The sequence below is a fragment of the Gossypium raimondii genome, chromosome 3 (assembly GCF_025698545.1).
Source record: "Gossypium raimondii isolate GPD5lz chromosome 3, ASM2569854v1, whole genome shotgun sequence".
Classification (NCBI taxonomy): Eukaryota; Viridiplantae; Streptophyta; class Magnoliopsida; order Malvales; family Malvaceae; genus Gossypium; species Gossypium raimondii.
In genome coordinates, this window is record NC_068567.1 from 37,012,285 (window position 1) to 37,035,840 (window position 23,556).

The window sequence follows — 23,556 nt, forward strand, 5'->3', positions numbered from 1 at the left end:
TTTATTACACTTTAAACTTTCATATTCTACCATAAAATATCAAAACACATGTAAGTCATCCATGGGTAAATTTTTAAACACAAACCCTAGCTCAAAATAATGGTAGAAATAGCTAAACCGAGCTACGTGGATATCAAAAATGTAAAGAACTTTAAAAACGGGGCTAAAATGAACTTACAATTGAGCTTGGAAGCTTGAAAAGGCCTAGATATGTCTTCCTCATGTGAAATTAAGCCAAGGGGTTGAAGATGAACAAAAATTGGCTTTTAATTTGGTTTTTTAATTCATTTAATCACCAAATTACTAAAATACCCTTAACTTAAAAATATTTTATTTCATCTATTTCATGTCAATTTTTGTCCAACAAATTATCCAATGTCTAAATACCTTTTAAGGACCTCCAATTTAGAATTTCATAGCAATTAGACACCTCTAGCTTCTAGAACTCAAGTTTTGCATGTTTTTTACAATTTAGTCGTTTCGACTGAATTGACTGCCCAAATGTCAAAATTTTCGAACGAAATTTTTACGAAATCATTTCGTACATCTATATATCATAAAAATATAAGAATATTAAATTTTTCCCCGTCAGATTAGTGGTCCCGAAACCATTGTTCTGACTAGGCCCAAAATCAAGCTGTTACATAAATCCTAATCCCTTATTGAACGTACTCATTGAAAAAAACTAAACAAAAATAACTATAAGGAATGAAAAAAGAACCTAATAATTGTCCTGAGTTGTGAGAAACTTAAAACAGCTCTTGATACTAAATCCCCTCCGGCCACTCAAGTTGAGGCTAGAAAATGTTGGAAGGAGTTTGATGAGATAGCTTGTTCCTATATGTTGGCAAGCGTGATTACCACCTTCAATAAGCAACTAGAGAGTTGCAAGCCTACCAAAGCTATTCTGGATAAGCTAGAAGACATGTTCAGAGGATAAGCTACCTTGGCTCGAGAGTCTGTTATAACTAGCTGGTTGAATGCCCAGCAAAACCCCGACACTCTAGTCAAAGATCGTATGATTACTCTTATAGTATAGTTTGTCGAGGCCACAGAAAATGAGGCCAATTAGGACCAGAACACTCAAATTAAGATGGTGTTCAAGAGCTTGTCCAAGGATTTTGTTGGTTTTTGGCCGCTTAAAACCTTGGGAACAAGAATATGATGCTTACACAACTCATGAAGGAACTACAATCCTATGAGTTGATGTTGAACGGAGGTCAGTTGGTCCAAAGAGCATAAGCAAATATATTCGTCACTTCTTCTTAAAAAGGGAAGCTAAAGCACGGTAGGAAAGGTAAGGTTAAGGTCTCTGAGCACTACAAGTGGAAAGGAAGAGAACTAGGAAGCTTAAAGAATTATCTAAGTCTAAATGCTTCTTCTACAGTAACAAAGGGCACTTTAAGGTGAACTACAAATAGTCGAAAGAATACTTAGCTACGAAAGGTAAATGTATGAAACTCTTTATGATAGAAGCTTGTTTAGTAGAGGATTTGATAGACCACTAGTTCATTGATTCGGAAGCCACTAATCATTTTTGTGTTTCTCTAAAGGGGTTCAAGGAGATGAAAAATCTTACAGATAAGAGCTTATCGTTGCGGATCAGGAGCGGGACAAGTGTGGCAACTGAAGCAGTGGGAGTTTTACATCTTTATTTTCATAATTTTAGAAAGATTATTTTAAGTGATGTTTTGTATGTACCGAGTTTCAAAATAAACTTAATTTCTATTGCATGTTTAGATAAAAACGACTTGACCGTGATTTTTAATAATGGGATTGTGATATTTAGAAATTGCACTATTATATGTAATAGGTGGATGTCAAATAATCTCTATCTTATCAAACTAAAGATGGACACATTGTATGAGACTAAAATATCGAATAAAAGACTTAAAACTTCTCACTCTAATGATGTGTACCTTTGGCATTTGAGACTTGGTCATATTAATTAAGAAAGAGTCACTAGACTTGTGGAAGGCAACATCTTAAGGTCACTCAAAGAATTTAATCTTCCATAATATGAATCTTGCTTGGAAGGTAAGAAGTTGAGACTTTTGCACACTAACGTATGTGGCCCCATGAGCGTTAATGTAAGAGGTTGTTACAAGTATTATGTAACCTTTATTGATCACTATTCCAGATCAATGTAGGGAATATTTATCTGATGAGTTTTTAGGGTACTTTATAGAGAATGAGATTCTATCCTAGGTAACTGCGTAGGGCACTCCACGATAGAATGGCATGGCAGAGACAAGGAATCGAACATTTTTAGAGATGTTAAGTTATTTGAAGCTACCAATCTCTTTTTGGGGATATCCAATACAAATGACTTGCTATATTTTGAATGATGTGCCAAATAAGGTAGCATCAAAAACTCCATATGAATTTTAGGAAGTCAAGTCTAAAACATTTTAGGATTTAGGGATGCCCGACCCATATATTGGATAATGATGTGAGAAAGTTGGACTAACAGATAGAATTGTGCATGTTTGTAAGATATTCAATGGGAACAAAGGGTGGTTTATTTTATAACCCGGAAGAGCAAACTGTTATAGTGTCAACTCATACTACTTTCCTTTAAGAAAGTTAGATGAATCACTTTAAACCTTGGAGTAAAGAGGTACTCGAGGGAATTTTAGAAATTATAAAAAAACTCTACTAAAACGGTTCCACAACCAACTCCTAATAGTAGACTTGTAAACGATCAGCAACATAGGGTGCTTTGTCGCAGTGGTAGGGTCTCTCGTAGGCTTGAGTTCTTCCAATCTAGAAGAAGTGTTTTTCACATTGAGTCTATCGATCATGAAGATCATGGCCTACTCACATATGATGAAGCGATTAGAGTGCTAATTCCAAGCTTTGGGAAATAACTATGAAAGCTAATATGGACTCTATTTATTTAAACTTAGTATGTGAACTTGTAGACTTATCGAAAGGGATAAACCATATATGGATCTACAAGAGAAAAAGAAATGTTGATGGAAAATTGGAAACTTATAAGGCTAGACTTGTAGCAAAAGGTTATACCTAGAAAGAAGGTATCGGTTACAAAGTAACCTTCTCTCTAGTTTCCATTCTCATGTCAATCTACATATTTTTATCCATTGCAGTGGATCTCAATTACGAGATCTAGCAAATGGATGTAAAGATAGCATTTTTAACGGTTATTTCGAAGAGAGCATCTATATGATGCAACCCAATGGACATATAGCGAAAGGAAACAAGCATAAAGTTTGTAAATTGCTTAAATCCATATATTGACTTAAGCAAGCATCCCGCTCATGGAATTAAAGATTTGATCAAGTGATCAATACTTCTCTATTTGAGCAAAACGTAAATGAACCCTATGTTTACACACATTTATGAGATTGAATCTAGTTTTATATGTCGATGACATTTTATTCATTGAGAATGATGTAGGCACATTATCAACGGTTAAACTGTGCTTAAGGCATTAAGGACTTGGGAAAAACTAATTTTGTCCTAGGGATTCTAATCCTAAGGGATTGAAAGAACAAAATGATAGCATTGTCTCATGCTTCATACATAGACAAGATATTGGAGCGTTATTCAATAACTAATTTGAAGAAGGGAAGTCAACCTTCTGTATCGGGATTTGATCTATCTTTAGAGGATTATCCTAAGACAAAGGAACAAAGATAGAACATGATAAAGGTTCCTTATACTTCAATAGTAGGAAGTCTCATGTATGTTATGCTATACACACGCCCAGATATCTATTTTGTAGTTGGGTTGGTGAGTTGATATTAGGCAAATCTAGGACTAAGAAACTTGCAAGTAGTTAAGCATATACTCAAGTATTTATAAAGAATGAGGGATTATATGCTTGTGTATTCTGGGGGAGATCTCACTCCTATTGGATATACATATTTTGACTTACAAACATGTTGGGATTCGAGAAAATCGACATCGAGCTGTGTTTGTCCTAGATTGTGGGTCCATAGTGTGAATAAGTGTCAAGTAAGGCTACACTTCTAACTTTAATATGGAGGGTCGAATATGAGGTGTCGAAAAGCTATAATACTGTAACAATGTGAATATAGCTAAATCTCAATGAAACCATATAAGGAAAAAACACATTTATACAAAGTATCATAAGGGAGACGATAGTGTTGGACGGAACAGTGGATTTAGTTTTTAGTCAACAATCGCATATGAGGACAAACCTTGGGAATTTGTTATGTCAAGACTATGCTAGCTAGAGAGCTCTTTGGGAAACAAATGGAGGGGCACAAGAAAGCAAAAGAATGTGAAACACTGTTGGATCTGATACACTAAGTGTAGTATTTTCGTCTAAGTACTCTTGTAATTTCTTGAACAATTTGGTTAATAAAAATATTCATGAATTACCTTAATACTTTGCATATTGGCCTCACACAGCTTTTGCACACAAAGAAAAATGGAAGCAAATGTTGCTTATTGGTTGCAAAATTTTTAACTAATACTAAGTGATATTATGTGGTCAGATCATAATAAGAAAATACCACTTGTATTAGTAGACGAACCTAAACATGTCATTATCTAATCAGAAATGAGGAAACTATTTGAAAGACTAAAATGTCGTCTATCAAGTCCAATAAGGGAGATGTACTGTCTTGGGCATTAGACCAAATGACTCCCAGAAGATAGAGACATAGATGTGATTGATTAGACAGACAATACATTGGACTGGACCCAAATAGAATCGATCATGAATTTGTTTGTGGATCGATTCACTTGTGACATTGATAGTGTGGCATGCATAAATCTTGAGTGGATGGCGGACTATGTATCCGTGACTCATACACTTTGATGTAAGTAAAAGCCTGAGTTCGAATAGATAAGGAATCGAAAGTTGGTGCGTTGGGTGTATGACTTTTGTAGTATGTAGCTTATTAAAAATAGTGGAATTCATATCCCGAGAAATGTGTAAATGGTTTTCTCTCATTCGTATTAGATGGTTGATGAAAAGTAAACATGGTCATGGGTATTTTGTCTTTGTGATGAATGCCTTAATTGCTATTTGATAGTAATTGACTTTCCATGAAGGAAGATGTAATGATTACCATGAAATAAAAAATGATCATATTTGGAGAGCGGATATTATCCCAAAAAGATCAAGGATATCCTATAAGGGTAACACACTTATGACAATGCAATTAGATGAGCACTTAGTAGCTATTTTCGTAATGGTATGTCATTAGGGAGAGATCAGTCACAATACTATAGTGAAATGACTTCCTGTCTAAATGAGTTTATAATTAATAAGAAAAATGTCAACTTAATTATATATCATTTGAGCCCAAATTACATATGTCCAATCGGTCCCTCTGCTAGCTCATTGAAATCGAAAATGAATTGAGTGTTTGAATAGAAACGAACTGGGTGAATAGGAAAAGAGAAATGGGAAACATTCAGGAATGATTATCATTTTTTTCTGAAATGGAAAAATGGAATCATTTGGAAATTAATGTAGGTTTACAAAATGGAACTGGAAATGATTCATTTGCAATTCTATATGTATTACTTAAAAATGATTAGAAGAATGAGGTTACGTTTTTTAGCTATTTTAAAGCCTGAAAATAAAAATAAATCATTCAATCACAGTGAAAATGTTAATTTGTGAAATGCTTGACATATTTTCTCAAAATTTAAGTAGTGCTAAAATCGTCAAAATTTTATCAGGGGTAAAATTGTCAAAATTTTATCGGGGGAAAAATTGTCAAAATTTTATTGGGGTAAAATAGGGATGAGAAAAATGTTTAATATAGAATATTAAAGTTTATTTATGGAAATAGATAAACCAAATCGGGTTGAATCACATTATAGAGTACTGGGTCGACAGTCCCAAGAAGTACTCATAATTGGACCTAATGTGAGAGAGGTCGAAAACCCCTCATATAACATGAAGGGTGCGACAACCCTAGTAGGAATACTAGGGTGTGTCGTCCACCCCACTCTTACTATAAATTTTTTTTTCTATTTGAAATAAACCACTACAACTTAAAAAGGGTTCTTCCTTCTCTTCTTATAAATAGATGGCACCGGTAGGGCATAAGAACACAAATTTAAGAGATTGTTACTCTACCGAAAAATAGAGAGATTTTATTCTCAACTATCATATATATTTTTTCTAAATAAAAATTCTACAAGTTTCTATTAAGAAGAGAGAATTTTTGTTCTCACCCTAATAAAAGAGAACACTTTAGTTTTGTGTTTCGATTCAATTGGTTCGAGCCTACAATCGAAATAGTTCGGGGTACGAGAATAGCGAAGAAGATAATTTGGTTGATAGTCGAGAATAACAAATGTCTGCTAAGTTGAAAATACAAGTATGAATTCAGTTAGGGTTTATAGCTATAAATATCACAAAATGGCTCGATTTTCTGTTAGACTATACCCAAAGACCAATCATGAGATGATTGTAATTAGATACTCTATTTTCCTTGCCTTTTAATATAAGGCATTGCCATTGTTTTTTCATTTTCTTTTTTCTGTGTGCATAAATAAATTAATTTATAATAAAGTCCTAAGAATAATATGATTATTCTTAAAGGTCCTTATTCAAATATTATTATGGGCTTGGACAATAATAATGCAATGAGATTAATATGTAGTTGATTGATGACAAAGTATTGTCATTGACGTATAGATGTCAAAGTCAATACATGAGTATGTGTTAGAGAACAAAATATTTGACTGACCCGCTATGAGTTTGTTTCTTGGATTATTGTGTAATAGTCACAACATTGCTCATAGTGATAACTATGTATACGATCCCCAAACTTGAGACCATTATTGTCTCAACATCGTGAGTTGTATATTTTGATATAGTCAAACATCTACCGTAACATGTTGTACTATAAAGATTGATGTTGGATATACCACAGTTTATGTAGTGGGATATGGTTGATCAAGATAAGATTTATCCCTTCCACATAACTGGAGTAATATCTTTGGCCACTTGATGGAGTAAGACTAGAAATTCATGATCATGCTCAAATAAGTTGATATGAGATAGCACACTTATTTGTTTATTTTATTCTAATCAAAATTATAACAAATTTGAGATTGGACTATACAAGTGTGACTATACCATGACTTGTGTTCAATCTAGATATAAAGGACAAAATGATATAATACATAAAAATTTTATCACAAAAAGGTTATGTTGAATCATGACTCCTTGTAACTTGGGTAGTAATGCATTGCTAGATGCTACTCATTACTTTTAATATTAGAAATATTGTAGTAGTACTACCAACATTATAAAAACCTACAGGATCACACCCTATGGTTAAAGCGAACAAACTTCACGCCAATATAATGGGTGTATACCCTCCTACATACAACTGTGGTGGATTCTTATCATTGGCGAATAAGTATCACCTGACAGACAATACTACCTGGCGGACAGTACCGCTTAGTGGATAGTGTCATCTGGCGAACTATATCGCTTGGAAAACTGCATATCTTGGAGGACAGTATCTCTTGGTGGATACAATTTGCAACTTCTTTTAAAAGTTAATATTTATGAGAGTTAGTATTCTTTTTGAAAGAATATAATTTCAATATCTTCCATAATTTTCTTTTAAAAGTAAAATAGTCACAACTCTATTTGTTAATACTAATTATATTAATAAAAGGAATACAATCCCAGATTACGTAAGAGAATGTTAAGAAAATAAAATTAGGTCTAGTAGCCAAAAAGTTTTTGAGGCTCCCTGAAAAGTTCAAAGAGTTTGATATTCGTGCTTGACAGGGACGACTACGTGAAGCCCGAGACACTTTGTTCCAGCTAGGATTGACATCATCTAAAGGATTCCAACCAACAACGTTATTTTCCATTTTAAGTCTCAAAAGGTATATCTTCAACCCTTTCTCAACCCAATTCGTTCCTCGTACATGGATCTATGGTTAATGATCGTTGGAATATTTTTTTCGCTATGCCACGGGGCTTACCTTCGATCCAACATTTTTAAAATTTTAATTTTTTGCTTTGTAAGAAAATCTTTTTTAAACCGTGATTTTTCTGACACTATTCCTTTCTTGAAAAACTCTCTTCATAACTTACAGTAGACACCTATACACTTCCCCATTACTATAACATGGGTCCTTTATCCCCATATTCACCTATTACCCATTTCGCTTGAATAGCAGATTCATCAACACTCTATATATAGTGGATATCTGTATAAGGATATCCTTACTGTTATCCTGGCGAAGTCTCTGGCTTACACCTTATGTTAGATCTTTGCCCAGAATAAAGCTACTTGGCTAATTCTATATTAATGAATAGGCACTGGCGGTTACTTGATAGGCATCTAGCTCGGGAGGGTATTCTTGCCTTTCTGGTTATCAAGGAGTTTAAGAGAAACTCTCGCTATAGCTAGCAAGTGTCTACTGTAGATTCGATGATTCAAACAATTCATTTCAAAATAGAACTCAAGCTTCCTTAAGACGTTTGGCTATTTAAATTGAGGTGAGAAGAAAGGAAACCTTTTCATTTCAAATCATTTTCCCTAATTTTCTTGTCAATTAAGCTTCCTTCTGAATCCCTAAATTCCCTTTCTTCCTCCGTTAACTTCTTACATTTTCTTTTCCAGGTAATCTTTTAATCTTCTCTCTTTATCTCATTTCACCAAAAATGGTTAGAATTAAAAACAATCATCAGGAGGATAAAGGTAATCGTGACGGTTGTGGTAGGAGGGGTTATGGGGTGGTACAGAGAATGATGGGTCTAGGCCCAATAACCATGAATTAAGTACCCCAATGGAGACCCCTTTCTTCCTGTGTTCAACAGCTTGGAAGGGGATGGCCAAACACATGGGTTCTAGGGGAATACAAGTTCCTAAATTCGTATATAAGTTCAACATAGTCCACGACAAGTGCAGGTGATTAGTGCTAAAAGTAACATGTTTTAATCTCATTCTTAATGCATTTTTGGCTAATTATTCAATGTTACTGGTGAATTTTATGCTCCTTATTCTTTAAATTCATGTTTTTATACTGAAGAGAGCATTTGGGAGCAAAATGAGAGAAAAACGTGCAAAAACCTGAAAAATCAGACCGAGTTACGGGAGCTACACGGGCTGGACCCTTCCACACTGCCTAGACACACGACCATGTGAGAAAAATGGGCTGCCACACGGCCATGTAGTAGGCCTTGTCGATTTCACAAATTATATATGACAAAAATAAGAAGATAGCAGTGAGTTGTCATAGAATAGTCAAGAAAAAAACTGAACAAACACCATTAAAGCTGATTCTGAAGCAATTTTTTGTCAAGATTAAAGATTCCCAGTTGATTTCTTAAGATATAGTGAGTTTCTTTATTTCTTTTGGTTATATTGTCTTTGGGATGTTTTTATTTGCAAGCATGAACTAATTTTCTAAATACATAGGGAGATGAACCCTATGATGAATTATGTCATTTGATTTTTATTTTACACAGTAAATACTTAAATCTTGTTCTCAGTTATGTGTTCTTAATTCCTGGTTTAATATTTCTAGACTATTGATCCATGTTTGATGTGCTTAAATGAGAGGAGGAATAAACCCTTTTTAAGAGTAGATTTAGCTTAGTTGAATGGAGTTGCATGCAATCCTAGAAATAAGATGACATAAATTTACCGAATTAGAGTAAAATCAAATAAGGGAATCCATAGATTGAGTTAATGCGATAATAGGGGTTTTAATTAGAAAGAAATTTCAATTAATGAACCTAGAGTCAGTTACTTTTATTCTTGAAGAGAGATATTGGAATAATTTGGGGATTTCTATGGATAAAGATATTAAGTAAAGAAATCACGTAATTTAGATTGATAATGACATATGAAATCTAGATGAATTCTTTCCTAGGTATTGTTTTGCTTCTTGGTTGTTAAGCATTTATTTTCCTAAATTGTTCTCCGTCATGTTTGTAGCTAATTAATTTAGTTAATTTTAATTTTAAATATTCGCTCGAGTTTATTGGTTAAATAATATAAAGGCGGTGCTACTAGTACTTCTAGTCTTCGTGGGAATGATATCTTTGCTCACCGTAGCTGTACTATTAATTGATAGGTGCATTTGCCTTAGTCAGATTTTTAGTTAGTTTCGTGGACATCCGTATGGAAAACAATAGTTTCTAATCGAATAATCCTTCCCCTCTACTTGTTCGAGGCTAGGTTTCATCTCACATTACATTTTTTCTTTTATACAGTGCTAAATGAATAAAGAATCGTACCGGGACAACTAGTCGGATTATCTTGGTGGAATTTGGTTGCTTACTTTATGAACTGCAGCCTTAAGAATGAGCCACCTATTCTAGGCATGTTCTTACAGATCTACCAATGAAAATTTACTACTCGAGGTGCCACTGTTGGAATGGCACACTTTAGAACTCGTCAAGGTCGCGAGTCGATAGTTAGGAACTGGTCCTCCAACCTTCACCTTAACATGAAAAAAATTATTCAAGTCATGAGTAAGCTGAGGGATGGGTTTGGAATCCCAACACAGTGACCCATCCCTTTAGAGTCTGTCTGTACCAGTAGGCAGTCACCGGATTAGTTTGATACCTAAAATTGTGTCGTTTGTTGGTTCTGGAGAAACTTCTCACCGTAAAAAATGTCTTTCATTTCTGTCTAGAAAATAAATGCCCCAATTCCTACAGGCCCATGGATGTTGCAGCTGGGGCTGATCCCTGAGTATTAATTTTCACCGAGAAGGCATGGCCTTATAATGTCACTGATGACGTAACCATCATATTAGTAGGGAGGAATCTAATGAGAGGACATGCCAGTTGGAGACTAAGTAATATGGAGACTAAGTACAATTCCTTGAAAAAGGAATATGATGAGAGGACACGCCATTTGGAGAGCTAGATCAATTCCTTAGAGGAACAACACTTGGAAGACTTAGAGAGGGCGCATGAGGAAAAAAGTGAGGCCTTGCCATTACAAGGCTAAAACCATGGCGAGAATAGAAAACTACATTCCCAAATTGTGGTTTAATAATTTCTTCACGCCTAGGTCACTATGGGACCTTTTGATGCGGTCCAAGTCAACTTCATTTGCATGCACATGCTCACCAATATTCATCTGGTCCTCAATGTGATTAATCTTTCTAAGTCTAAATGGAGAAATTCGAAAAGAGTGGAAGGATTCTAACAACCTATTCTTCTCGCCATAACCTGAGCCAACCACTCAAGCTCCTATAGAGGAAACCAAAGATGAAAGGGAGGAAGACATAGAGGAGTCTATTGATATGCCAGCTGAGGACAATGGTTAACTATTTTGTACTTGTACTTGTCTTTTCTTTCATAATTTTTTCTTCTTTTCATCTCTTGTCTTCTATTTTCATTGCACCTTTCTTTATGTTGTTCCAAGCATGAATACTGCCACCCAATAATGGTCCACCAATCCCGTACTTAATGACATAACACAATATGGCATCCCTATTTTAAATCTAATGGACTAAGCTAGACCTAAAACATCATGCATATAGGGGTTACTATTTTATTTCCTATATCTAGAGGATTGGCTAAACTAAAGCTCTAATATCACTAAATTCTAACACCCTATACCTGACTCGAGCACCGGGTCTAGGTATCAAGTGCCACAAATAACCTGAAAATCTTAACAAAATTACTAACTTGACTTACATATAGACTTGGATGATAATAAATTATACATGTATCACCTTTAATCAAGCTTGACTTAACAACATGATTAACAATTTTCAACATTACATTCGAATAGAATTTTAAACTTTACGGTACTAAATTCTTACAATCGTTCCTCCTCATTAACCATGAGTAAATATTTATATTTTGTAACTCAATACTCTATTGCAATTACACTTAGTTAACCCCTAAGGCGTGGCCTCTAAGTGTGTCCCTTTATATGCTTGAAGCAGCTACCTTACCCTTAGCGTTGACCTGGCGATGTCTAGCTTGTCCCTCCATGTGACCCTTGTACCAGAGGCGATTTTAGGGGGGCTGGCATGGGCCTCGACCCCCCTAAAATGAAAAATTTCCATTTAGGCCCACTAAATTTTTTAAATTTTAAATTAGTAAAGGTAAAATTGTACTTTGGCCGCCCCTAAAATTATAAAATTTCGATTTAATCTTTTAAAAATTATAAAGATATAGACTATAAAAATTTAAAATTTCAGTCGACCCCCTAAAAAATTATTGTGGCTTCACCCCTGCCTTATACTTATCCTTTTCCCTGTATACAAGGTATTACAATCATAAGTTCAGACGAACTTAGTGAAGTTCTGCATAGCAGAAATCAAAGACCCTCAAATTCTGGGTAAATAAGAATGTGATTACAAAATTAAAACTCCCTAAGTGTCTTAGGGGATTCTACAGGCCTAACAGGTGTTGTTGAAGCTCATACATGCTCCGGATAAATCGTTGGCAGACATATCATCTGAATTTATTGCCGGTGAACTCTTTTAGGTGACCCTATATTGGAACTTAACCTTGTATAGTTCTCCCTCAGGTTTTTTTTTGTACCTTTCCTGATGTGACTCCATACTAATAATCATAAACGTAGACATGGGTCGATGACTACTATTGGCAGTTTAGTCAAGGTTTCGCCATGTCTGAACATCCTTACCTTGATCCCTTTATACCTCCATTCAACTTCATATATATATTTACCTGGTTATCCGACAGTTATCCTCATTCTACTTAGCCGTTGCTTGGCCATTCCCTAAAGAAAGACTCATTCTAGCATTCTCATTTACAGTCTTGAATATGATACTCGACTGATTGGATAAATGCTCCTCTTTTTCCTAGTGAACTCATACTTGCAATATAGTCCCATATGACTTATCGTTCGTAGATCATTCTACTAAAATTCTCCAAATATCCAGTAATTCTCGGCAAATTACATCTCACTTCAATTGCCCTTGGTGGGCTTCCTCGTCTAATAATTCTCGTGGACTTTCCCGCTCTATATAGTCCTAATGGACATTCTCCATTCTTAGATCAACGAGTTTTCTACCCAAGTTAGTCTTCAGCAGACTTACCTCCTAAAAGAGTCTTTGACAGACTCCGTTCCTAAAAGAGTCTTCGATGAAACTCCCCTCTCATTTTGATGATCTATTTACCCATGAATACATAGGACTAACGCTTGCATAATCGTCCCACTTTAATATAGCCAAAGCTAATTCAGTCATCAAACATTGGCGGATCCATATAAGGGATATCCATTTACCATTAGTTTGAAGGAATTGCTTCATTCCTCTCGTATACATTTGCGTTAAGATACTTCTACTAATTCCACTTACTTTGTATTTTGGCGGTTCCTCTTATTACCATGTTTACTACCATTCTCATACGTGCCACACTTACTCTTCCAGGCTACTCGCCACACGAGTCATATAGTGGTTTTCCTTTTTATGTCGTGACAAGCTTACTGGTTCATTGTCTTGGTGGACTCTATCTCACCATAAAGTGTACCTGCTCGTCACTGGATAACGCCATGGCTTAACCATGGCCTTTTGGTTTTGAAAAATCATTAAACCTTTTTTGAGGTGCCACCCCAAAGGACCTATATATTGTTTGCATGTTGTTTCCCCAAAGAACCTATATATCGTTTACACAGTGTCACCTTATAGGATGAGTCGAATATCGTCGTCACAATGTCACTCCATAGAGTCAATAGACCATTGTCAAAGTGTCACTCTAACGAGCCAATAGATAACCATTCCATGATGTCACCGAACTCCCTTGAATCCAATAACAATCAACTAAATTTCCTCTGTACTCCACATATTAACAACATGGGTTACATGCATAACATTTAAAATACTTTTGCATCAATGAGTATGCCACACGTAAATATTTCAACACACTGTTCCATCATACAGAAAATTCTTGCAATCTTTCATGAACTCATATAACATTAAACACGCATGTCATATTCATTCACCAATATTATGTACAACAAAGGTTTCAAACAGGACTCAGAACATATATAGACACAACTCACACAAGCAACACTCAACATTCAGTCACCCAAAATTGAAGTACAAAAACTCACCTTAAATACATCCTTCTTAACAACTTAGCTTGTCCAAATGCTAGAGCCCCCATCATCTTGAAAGGTAAGCATGGCAACTAAATATACCAGTTAATTTGAAAGTACTCAAACCTCAAAAACCCAGAATTCAGTATCTCATAGGATCTTATCAACGTTTTCGAAAATCCCCATTTCTCTTTTTCCTAATGTCATGAATGCAGTTCGATGAAGAAGCTTACTACCTCTCTTGGTTCTCTACTTCCCAAGCTTGAACCACACAATCACTGCCCCGTGCAACAGCTTCCCTGACTTTCTCTTCTTCGAAGCAACCAAAGAAGATGATGCAGAAGGATAGAAAAAACAAAATTGAGAAGAATTTTCCTTTTATTGAATAAGGATTTTCACCCAAATATATAGCCCTTCTTGCATGGTCAGCAAACCTTAATTAAGCCATCCATTGACAATCATTTTTCCTCCCATTTTGGAACTAGTCGGTTCCAACCTAATCGAACAAAAATTGGAACTTAACCAATTACCATTCAGACTCTAAATTTTCCAAATTCCTCAGTAAGGCGTGCCTTTTAGAGTATGCCCAAAGACAAATCATGAGATGATTTCAATCTCAACTTGTTTTAACTTGTTTATTAATATAAGGCATTGCCATTATTATTTCAATTTCTTTTTTTTTGTGTATATAAATAAACTAAACTATAATAAAGTCTTAAGAAAATATGATTATTCTTAAGAGGTCCTCAGTCAAGTATTATTGTGGTCTTGGACAATAATAATATATTGAGACTAATGTGTAGTTGATTGATGACAAAGAGTTGTCATTGACTTAGGGGTGTAAAAATCAATACATGAGTATGTGTTAGAGAACAATATATTGGATTGACCCACTATGAGTATGTTTCTTGGATTATTATGTAATAGTCACAATATTGCTCATAGTTATAAATATGTATATGATCCTCATACTTGGGATCATCATTGTCCCAACATTGTGAGTCATATAGTTTGATACAATCAAAACATCTACCGTAACAGGTTGTACTATAAACACAGATATTGGATATACCCCAATCCATGTTATGGGATATGGCTGATCAAGATAGGATTTATCCCTTCTACATAAAGGGAGCAATATCTTAGGCCTCTTGATGGAGTGAGACTAGAAATGCATAGACATGCTCGAATAAACTGATTTGAGATATCACACTTATTTGTTTATTGTAGTGTGCTAAGAAAATCAAGAAATATGATATTGGACTATACAAGTGTAACTATTCCATGACTTGTGTCCAATCTATATATTAAGGATAAAAGGATATAATACATGAAAATATTATCACAGAAAGGTTATGTCAAATCACGACTTCTTCTAACTTGGGTGGAAATAATGGATTGCTAGATGTCATTCATTGCTTCTAATGTTAGAGACATTCTCGTGTTACTACCAACGTTACAAGAGCCTATAGGGTCATAGCCTAAAGTTGAAACGAACAGAATCCAAATACATTTAGTATTGTATTTAGTTGTCACATGAATTAAATTAATTGTTGAATTAATTTAATTTGATAGTTAAATATTAACTATATTAGATGTACAAACTTGTTGTACACAAATAGAGAACATAGATAAAATTAATATATGAATTTGATTCATACTAAATATTAATTGTATATATTTTACCGAATTTATTAATATAAATAGTTATATTAATTAATTTTGGTCAAAATATAAAAGACATGAAAAAATATTCTTTTGGAAAGAATATAATTAATATATGAATTTGATTCATACAAAATATTAATTGTATATATTTTATTGAGTTTATTAATATAAATAGTTATATTAATTAATTTATGTCAAAATATAAAAGACATAGAAATTAATATTCTTTTCGAAAGAATATAATTAATATATGATTTTGTTCATACAAATTATTAATTGTATATATTTTAACTAATTTATTAATATAAGCAGTTATATTAATTAATTTTGTCAAAATATAAAATGCATGGAAATTAATATTCTTTTGGAAAGAATATAATTAATATATGAATTTGGTTTATACAAAATATTACTTGTATATATTTTATCGAATTTATTAATATAAGCAGTTATATTAATTAATTTCGGTCAAAATATAAAGGACACGAAACTTAATATTCTTTTGGACAAAATATAATTAATATATGAATATGATTCATACAAAATATTAATTGTATATATTTTACCGAAATTATTAATATAAATAGTTATATTAATTAATTTTGGTCAAAATATAAAGGACATGAAGATGGATATTATTTTGGAAAGAAAAAAAATTCATTTTTCTTACTTTCCATTTGCCTTTTATATTAATAAGGAAATAATTCTGCTTTTCCTTTTTAATATGTGATATCAAAGAGGAAAAAAGGATGATAATCCCTTAGTGTGTTAAGGTTACCATCTTAATAAAATAAAAGTCTAGTAACTATTTTTAATTCTCTCTGAAAAGTTCAAGAGAAAGCGGTTGTTCGTTTTTGACGGGGTGGACTACGTAGGGACCGAGAACATTGTGGCTTGGAATCGGCATCGAATCAGCAGCATCCTTTCAACATTTTCAATAAACAAGGTATATTTTCAACCCAATTCTTTCCTCGTACATGGATCCGCAGTTGATGATCGCCGAAATATTTTTTCCGTTGCATTACGGGGTGTACCAACGATCCAACAATTGGATGAGAGCCACTTGTATGATACAGATTCGAGATTAAATTTATTGCTTGATGCGATTCTAAAGATACATGTTTCATACTATGTTTGATATGCACAATGTTTGGAAATGAATGGTTATAGCCCGATAGCCCATTTAATTTATTATTTGCAAAGGTTGTAATTTTATAAATACAGCCTGTGTGTCGTTCCTTTCTATATTTCTCTTGCATTTCTCTTCTCATCTTACTCCCTCAAATGTAAAACGAGTTTCTACAGTTGTAAATTGTACGAATTGATACGGACTAGAGGAAAAGAAGGTTGGACTACCTACAGTGGAAAAGAAGCTTAAGAACCGGTATGAACATTTAGGATTCCCTACGGTTCTCCAATTGGCTTAGAAGGAACCAGCTTAGTTTTATGGGCTATAGCCACTGCCTTTATTTACTGCTTTATGCTTTACTTGTATATGATACAAATGATATGTTAGAATGCATGTTATAGGATATTGATAAGGTCAATTAAAGGATTAAATGGACAAATGTTTACCATTAATGGTGAGAATAATTTAATTTAAAAACCCCTCAATAAAATATTAAGGTAAGATTGCCTTTCAATATTTACCCTCTTTAAAGCCTCGATCGATACAATGTGGGTTCTACTAAAGTGAAGTACATGTATCTATCTTGGTCAAACATGAAGTGATATTTGCCGATTATGATATTGGTTAATAACTTAACTAGGATACTCTAGTAGGATTAGATACCTAGAGGCAAGAGTTTGGATAAATCATGAGATGATTGGAACAGGAGTTGTTCAACAAATAAAGGAGTTATATGTGATGTAATTAACAAGTGTTGCTTACCTAAATAACCATAATCTTGAGAGTAAAGCCAAAACTGACTTAAGAAGAGGTGAGATATGGATCTTTAGCCACTAGAAAACTTTAGAGAAAGTCTTTCCAAAATTAAAATATAAAGGTTATTAAATAGTTGGAGCATCATTTAATAAATTCATTTTAATGATTATAATAAACTTGGTAAATGTACTCATGAGCATATTTTATTATTGTAGATTAGTTATGGAAAACAACACAAGTTTTTTCTCATTAAGATAGATCCTTGATAAGGACAAGTTGGATAGCTTGAACTTTCTTAACTAGTTTCATAACTTGAGGATTTTCCTCAAATAAGAATAAAAATTATGTCATTGAAGAACCTATTCGTAATTAACCATCAGCTAATGCCTCTAAAGTTGACACGGATTCTTATAAGAAGCATCTTCATGACATGTTAGACATAGGATGTCTACTGTTGGTCACCATGACTCATGAACTTTAAAAGCAACATGAGGATATGATTGCCTATGATATGATTTAGCATATCAAGGAATTATATGAGGGGCAAGCAGGTCAAGAGAGGTACAAGACCTCCAAAACTCTATTTTGATGCAAAATGGTGAAGGGAACTCATGTGGGAACTCACATTCTAAAGATGATAGACTATATTGAAAGCCTTGAAAAACTAGGATTCATTCTAGGTGAGTAATTGGCCACTAATGTTATCCTGCAATCATTTCCAGATAGTTTTAGCAAATTTGTCCTTAATTTAAACATGAACGGATAAATAAGAATTTGCCACAGTTGTTCAGCATGTTACAAACTGCTAAAACTAACATGAAAATGGTTGAGCCTAAACTCATTTTGATGGTTCGCAAGGACAAGGGCAAAGGAAAGGCTAAGGCTAAGGCAAAGCCTAAGGACAATGGCAACGCCAAGCCCAACAAAGGAAAAGTTGCACTGAAACCTAAAGGATGAATTGCTAAGGAAGGAAAACGTTTCCATTGTGGTAAGACCGAACACTAGAAGAGGAACTACCTTACCTATCTTGAAGAGGTCAAGAAGGAAAAGGAAAACGGAGCGTCTGGTTCAGGTATTTATGTTATTGATATCAATTTATCAACATCTACTTCTTGGGTATTAGATACTAGATGTGGTTCTTGTATTTGTACCTCTGTACAAGGACCGCAAAGGAGAAGGAATCTGGCTAAAGGAGATATGGATCGACGAGTTGGGAATGGAGCAAGAGTTGTTACATTAGCTGTAGGAACACATATTTTATCATTTACTAGTGGACTTGATTTAATTTTTGAAGATTGTTATTTTGTGCCCAATTTGACTAGAAACATTATTTCAAGTTCTTGTTTAGACAAAATTCGTTTTGAGATAATTATTAAGAATAATTGTTGTTCGTTTTATCTTAATAATGTTTTCTATGGTTCGACACAATTAGTAAATGGTCTCTACATTTTAGATTAAGATAGACTCATTTATAACATAGATACTAAAATATCAAAAATAAATAACTCTAATCAAACTTATCTTTGGAATTGTCGTTTGGGCCATATAAGTGAGAAGCGCATATTAAAGCTTCATAAAGATGGGATTTTGGATTCTTTTGTTTTTGAATAATAGAATATATGTGAGTCTTACTTATTGGGTAAAATGACTAAAACCCCTTTTAATAGTAAAATTGATCGAGCTAGTGATTTATTGGGCTTAATACATAGTGATGTATGTGGACCAATGAACACACAAGCTAGCAGAGGTTTTCAATACTTCATTACTTTCACTAGTGACTTCAATAGATAGGGATATATTTATCTTATGCACCATAAATCTGAAGCCTTTGAAAAGTTCAAGGAATTTAAAAATGAAGTACAAAACCAACGAGGTAAAAGTATTAAGGCAATTCGATCAGATTGAATAGGAGAATACTTAAGCTTAGACTTTGATGATTTTTTGAAGGAATGTGGGATTGTCTCACAACTTACACCTTCTAGTACTCCAAAATGGAATGAAGTTTTTGAAAAGAGAAATCGAACACTATTAGACATGGTTCGATCAATGATGATTCATGTTGATCTTCCCACTTCTTTTTGGGGACATGCACTTAAAACAACTACTTTCACACTAAATTGTGTTCCATCTAAATTGATTCAAAAGACACCATATGAGATGTGGACTAGGAAGTTTCCTAGTATGTCTTTCATAAATATTTGGGGTTATGAAGCCTATGTTAATGTTAGACATCTGTTAAGCTCTAAGCCGAATCTCAAAATTGCATTTTTGTGGGATATCCTAAAGAAACTAAAGGATATTATTTCCTGAATCCTACCGAGAACAAAGTGTTTATTACTCGAATAGGAGTCTTCCTTGAAAGAGAGTTTTTCTCTAAAAAGGGATATGGTAGAATAATAGAACTTGGAGAAATTTGAAAACAAAAACAAATCACTGAATTAGAGATTAAACAATAACAAGTTCCATAAGTTATTGTGGAACAATCGACTATTTTAGAAACACAACTACCACGAAGATCTTTCAGAGAACGCCATGTACTTGAGAAATATGGATTTCTCATTACAACACATGGTGATATTATACTTATGGATCAAGATGAGCCTAGGACTTATCAAGAAACAATGGCGAGCCCAGATTCTGAGAAATGGCTTAAGGCCATGAGGTTTGAGATGAATTCCATGTCAGAAAACCAAGTATGGATCTTGGTTGACCCACCTGAAGGGGTTAAACCCATAGGGTGCAAGTGAGTTTTCAAAAAGAAAATTGACATGGATGCTAATGTACAAACATACAAAGGGCAATTAGTCGCTAAAAGTTTTTGACAAGTTCATGGTGTAGACTATGACGAAACCTTTTCTCCTGTTGCTATGTTTAAATCCATCTGGATCTTACTTGCAATAGCTACATTTCATGATTATGAAATCTGGAGATGGACGTCAAAACAACTTTCCTTAATGGGAACATGGAAGAGGATGTGTACATGATACAACCTGAAGGTTTTGTCGATCCAAAAGATGTTGGTAAGATATGTAAGCTACAAAGATCCATTTAAGGATTAAAGCAAGCTTCTCGAAGTTGGAATCTTCGTTTTAATGATGCGATCAAAGGGTTTGGTTTCATCAAAAATGAAGATGAGCCTTGTGTTTACAAGAAAATTAGTGAGGGCACTATTATATTCTTGGTACTGTAAGTAAATGACATACTTATCATAGGAAAAGACATACCTACCCTACATTCTGTTAAGACTTGGTTAGGAAGTTGTTTTTCTACTAAGGACTTGGGTGAGTCTACATACATTTTAGTAGTCAAAATCTATACAGATAGATCAAGACGACTCCAAAGTCTAAGCTAGAGTACATACATAGATAAAGTACTGAAAATGTTCAATATGGAAGAATCTAATAGATGATACATACCTATTAGACATAGTATTTCACTCTCAAAGAAAATGTGTCCTTCAACTTCACAAGAGAGAGAACGTATGAGTAAGATTCCATACGCTTCAACTATTGGATCTATCATATATGCCATGCTATGTACTCGTCCAGATGTATTGTATGCTTTAAGCATGACGAGCTGGTACCAAGTGGATCCCTGTGAAGGCCATTGGGTCGCAGTTAAAAATATCCTTAAGTACTTGAGAAGGACTAATGATAAGAGCTGGGTGTAAAAGATTACACTGATGCTAGTTTCCAAACCGAAAAGAATGATTCACAATTGCAATCAAGTTTTTTGTTTTGCCTTAATGGTGGAACTGTGAGCTGGAAAACTTCAAACCAAGATACAGTAGTTGATTCTACAACTGAGGACGAGCATATTGCAACTAGTGAAGCTGCAAAAGAGGTTGTTTGGATCAAGAAGTTCATAGTTGAACTAGAGGTTGTGCCTAGCATATCAGATGCTATAAAACTTCGTTGTGACAACAACAGAGCTATTCACAAGCAAGGAACCTAGATTTCACCAGCAATACAAACATGTAGTTAGGTGCTTTCATCTCATTCGAGATATCATTGATCGAGGAGATGTTGAAATATGCATAATACCAACAAATGGCAACATCGCTGATCCACTAACGAAGCCTCTGACACAACAGAAGCATGATCATCACACTAAGTCACTCGGCATTAGATATATGATTGATTGGTTTTAGCACTAGTGGGAGATTGTTAGAGTATGCCCAAAGACCAATCAAAAGATTATTGTAATCACATTCTCGTTTTACCTTGTTTATTAATATAAAGCATTGCCATTATTATTGTAGTTTCCTTTTCACTGTATATAAATAAGCTGATTTGTAATAAAGTCTTAAGAAAATATGAATATTCTTAAAAGGTCCTTAGTCAAGTATTATTGTGGGTTTGGACAACAAAATACATTGAGACTAATGTGTAGTTGATTGATGATAAAGATTTGTCATTGACATAGGGATGTCAAAATCAATACATGAGTATGTGTTAGAGAACAACATATTAGACTAACCTGTTATGAGTATGTTGCTTGGATTATTATGTAATAGTCATAATATTACTTATAGTGATACCTATGTATACGATTCTCATACTTGAGATCATCATTTTCCCAACATCGTGAGTCATATATTTTCATAAAGTCAAAAATCTACCTTAACAAGTTGTACTATAAAGACTAATGTTGGATATACCATAATCTATGCAGTGTGATATGGTTGATCAAGATAGGATTTATCCCTCTTACATAATGGGAGCAATATCTTAGGCCTCTTGATAGAGTGAGACTAGAAATGCATGGATATGCTCAAATAAGTTGATATGAGATATCACACTTATTTGTTTATTGTAGTCTATTCAGAAAATCAAGAAATATGATATTGGACTATACAAGTGTGACTATTCCATAGCTTGTGTCAAATCTAGATATTAAGGATAAAAGGATATAATACATGAAAATATTATCACAAAAAGGTTATGTCGAATCACGACTTCAACTAACTTGGGTGGCAATGATGCATTACTAGATGCCACTGCTTGTGATGTTAGAAACGTTCTAGTATTACTACCAAAGTTACAAGAGCCTACAGTGTCACACCTTATAGTTGAAACGAACAGAATCCAAATACATTTGGTATTGTATTTAGTTGTCACATGAATTAAATTAATTGTTCAACTAATTTAACTTGATAGTGAAATATTAAATACATTATATGTACAAACTTGTTGTACACAAATAGAGAACATAGATAAAATTAATATATGAATTTGATTCATACGAAGTATTATTTGGATATATTTTACAAAATTTATTAATATAAATAGTTATATTAATTTATTTCGATCAAAATATAAAAGACATGGAAATTAATATTCTTTTGAAAGAATATAATTAATATATGAATTTGATTCATACAAAATACTAATTATATATATTACCAAATTTATTAATATAAATAGTTATATTAATTAATTTTGGTCAAAATATAAAATACATGGAAATTAATATTCTTTTAGAAAGAATATAATTCATATTTTGTAGCTTTCCATTTGTCTTCTCTATTAATAAGGAAATAATCATGCGTTTCCTTTTTAACATGTGATATCAAAGCGGATAAAAGGATGATAATCCTTTAGTGTGTTAAGGTTACCAACTTAATAAAATAAAGGTCTAGCAACCATTATTAATTTTCTCTGAAAAGTTCAAAAGAAAATGGTTGTTCATTTTTTACGGGGTGGACTATATAGAGGTTGGGACGTTTTCATTGTGGCTTGGAATCAGGATCGAATCAGCAACATCCTTTCAATATTTTCAGTAAACAAGGTACATTTTAAACCATTTTTCAACACGATTTGTTACTCGTACTTGGATTCATGGTTGATGATCACCGAAATATTTATTGCACTGCGCCACGGGGCGAATCAGCGATCCAACACCACCAACTTACCATTTTATTCAATTACCTTCGGACTCTCCTTTCAATTCAAGACTATAGTGAAAATCAGGTGTGAAAGA

The 23,556-nt window shown here is 33.7% G+C and overlaps 1 protein-coding gene across 1 annotated transcript; it reads left to right on the plus strand.

Annotated features, from left to right (window-relative positions):
• Positions 1 to 20,503: 20,503 nt before the first annotated feature.
• Positions 20,504 to 21,528, plus strand: LOC128039949 (secreted RxLR effector protein 161-like). The gene is made up of 2 exons (XM_052628889.1): positions 20,504 to 20,594; positions 21,248 to 21,528. Exons 1-2 carry the CDS (start codon positions 20,504 to 20,506, stop codon positions 21,526 to 21,528), a joined length of 372 nt encoding a protein of 123 aa, XP_052484849.1.
• Positions 21,529 to 23,556: the final 2,028 nt, after the last annotated feature.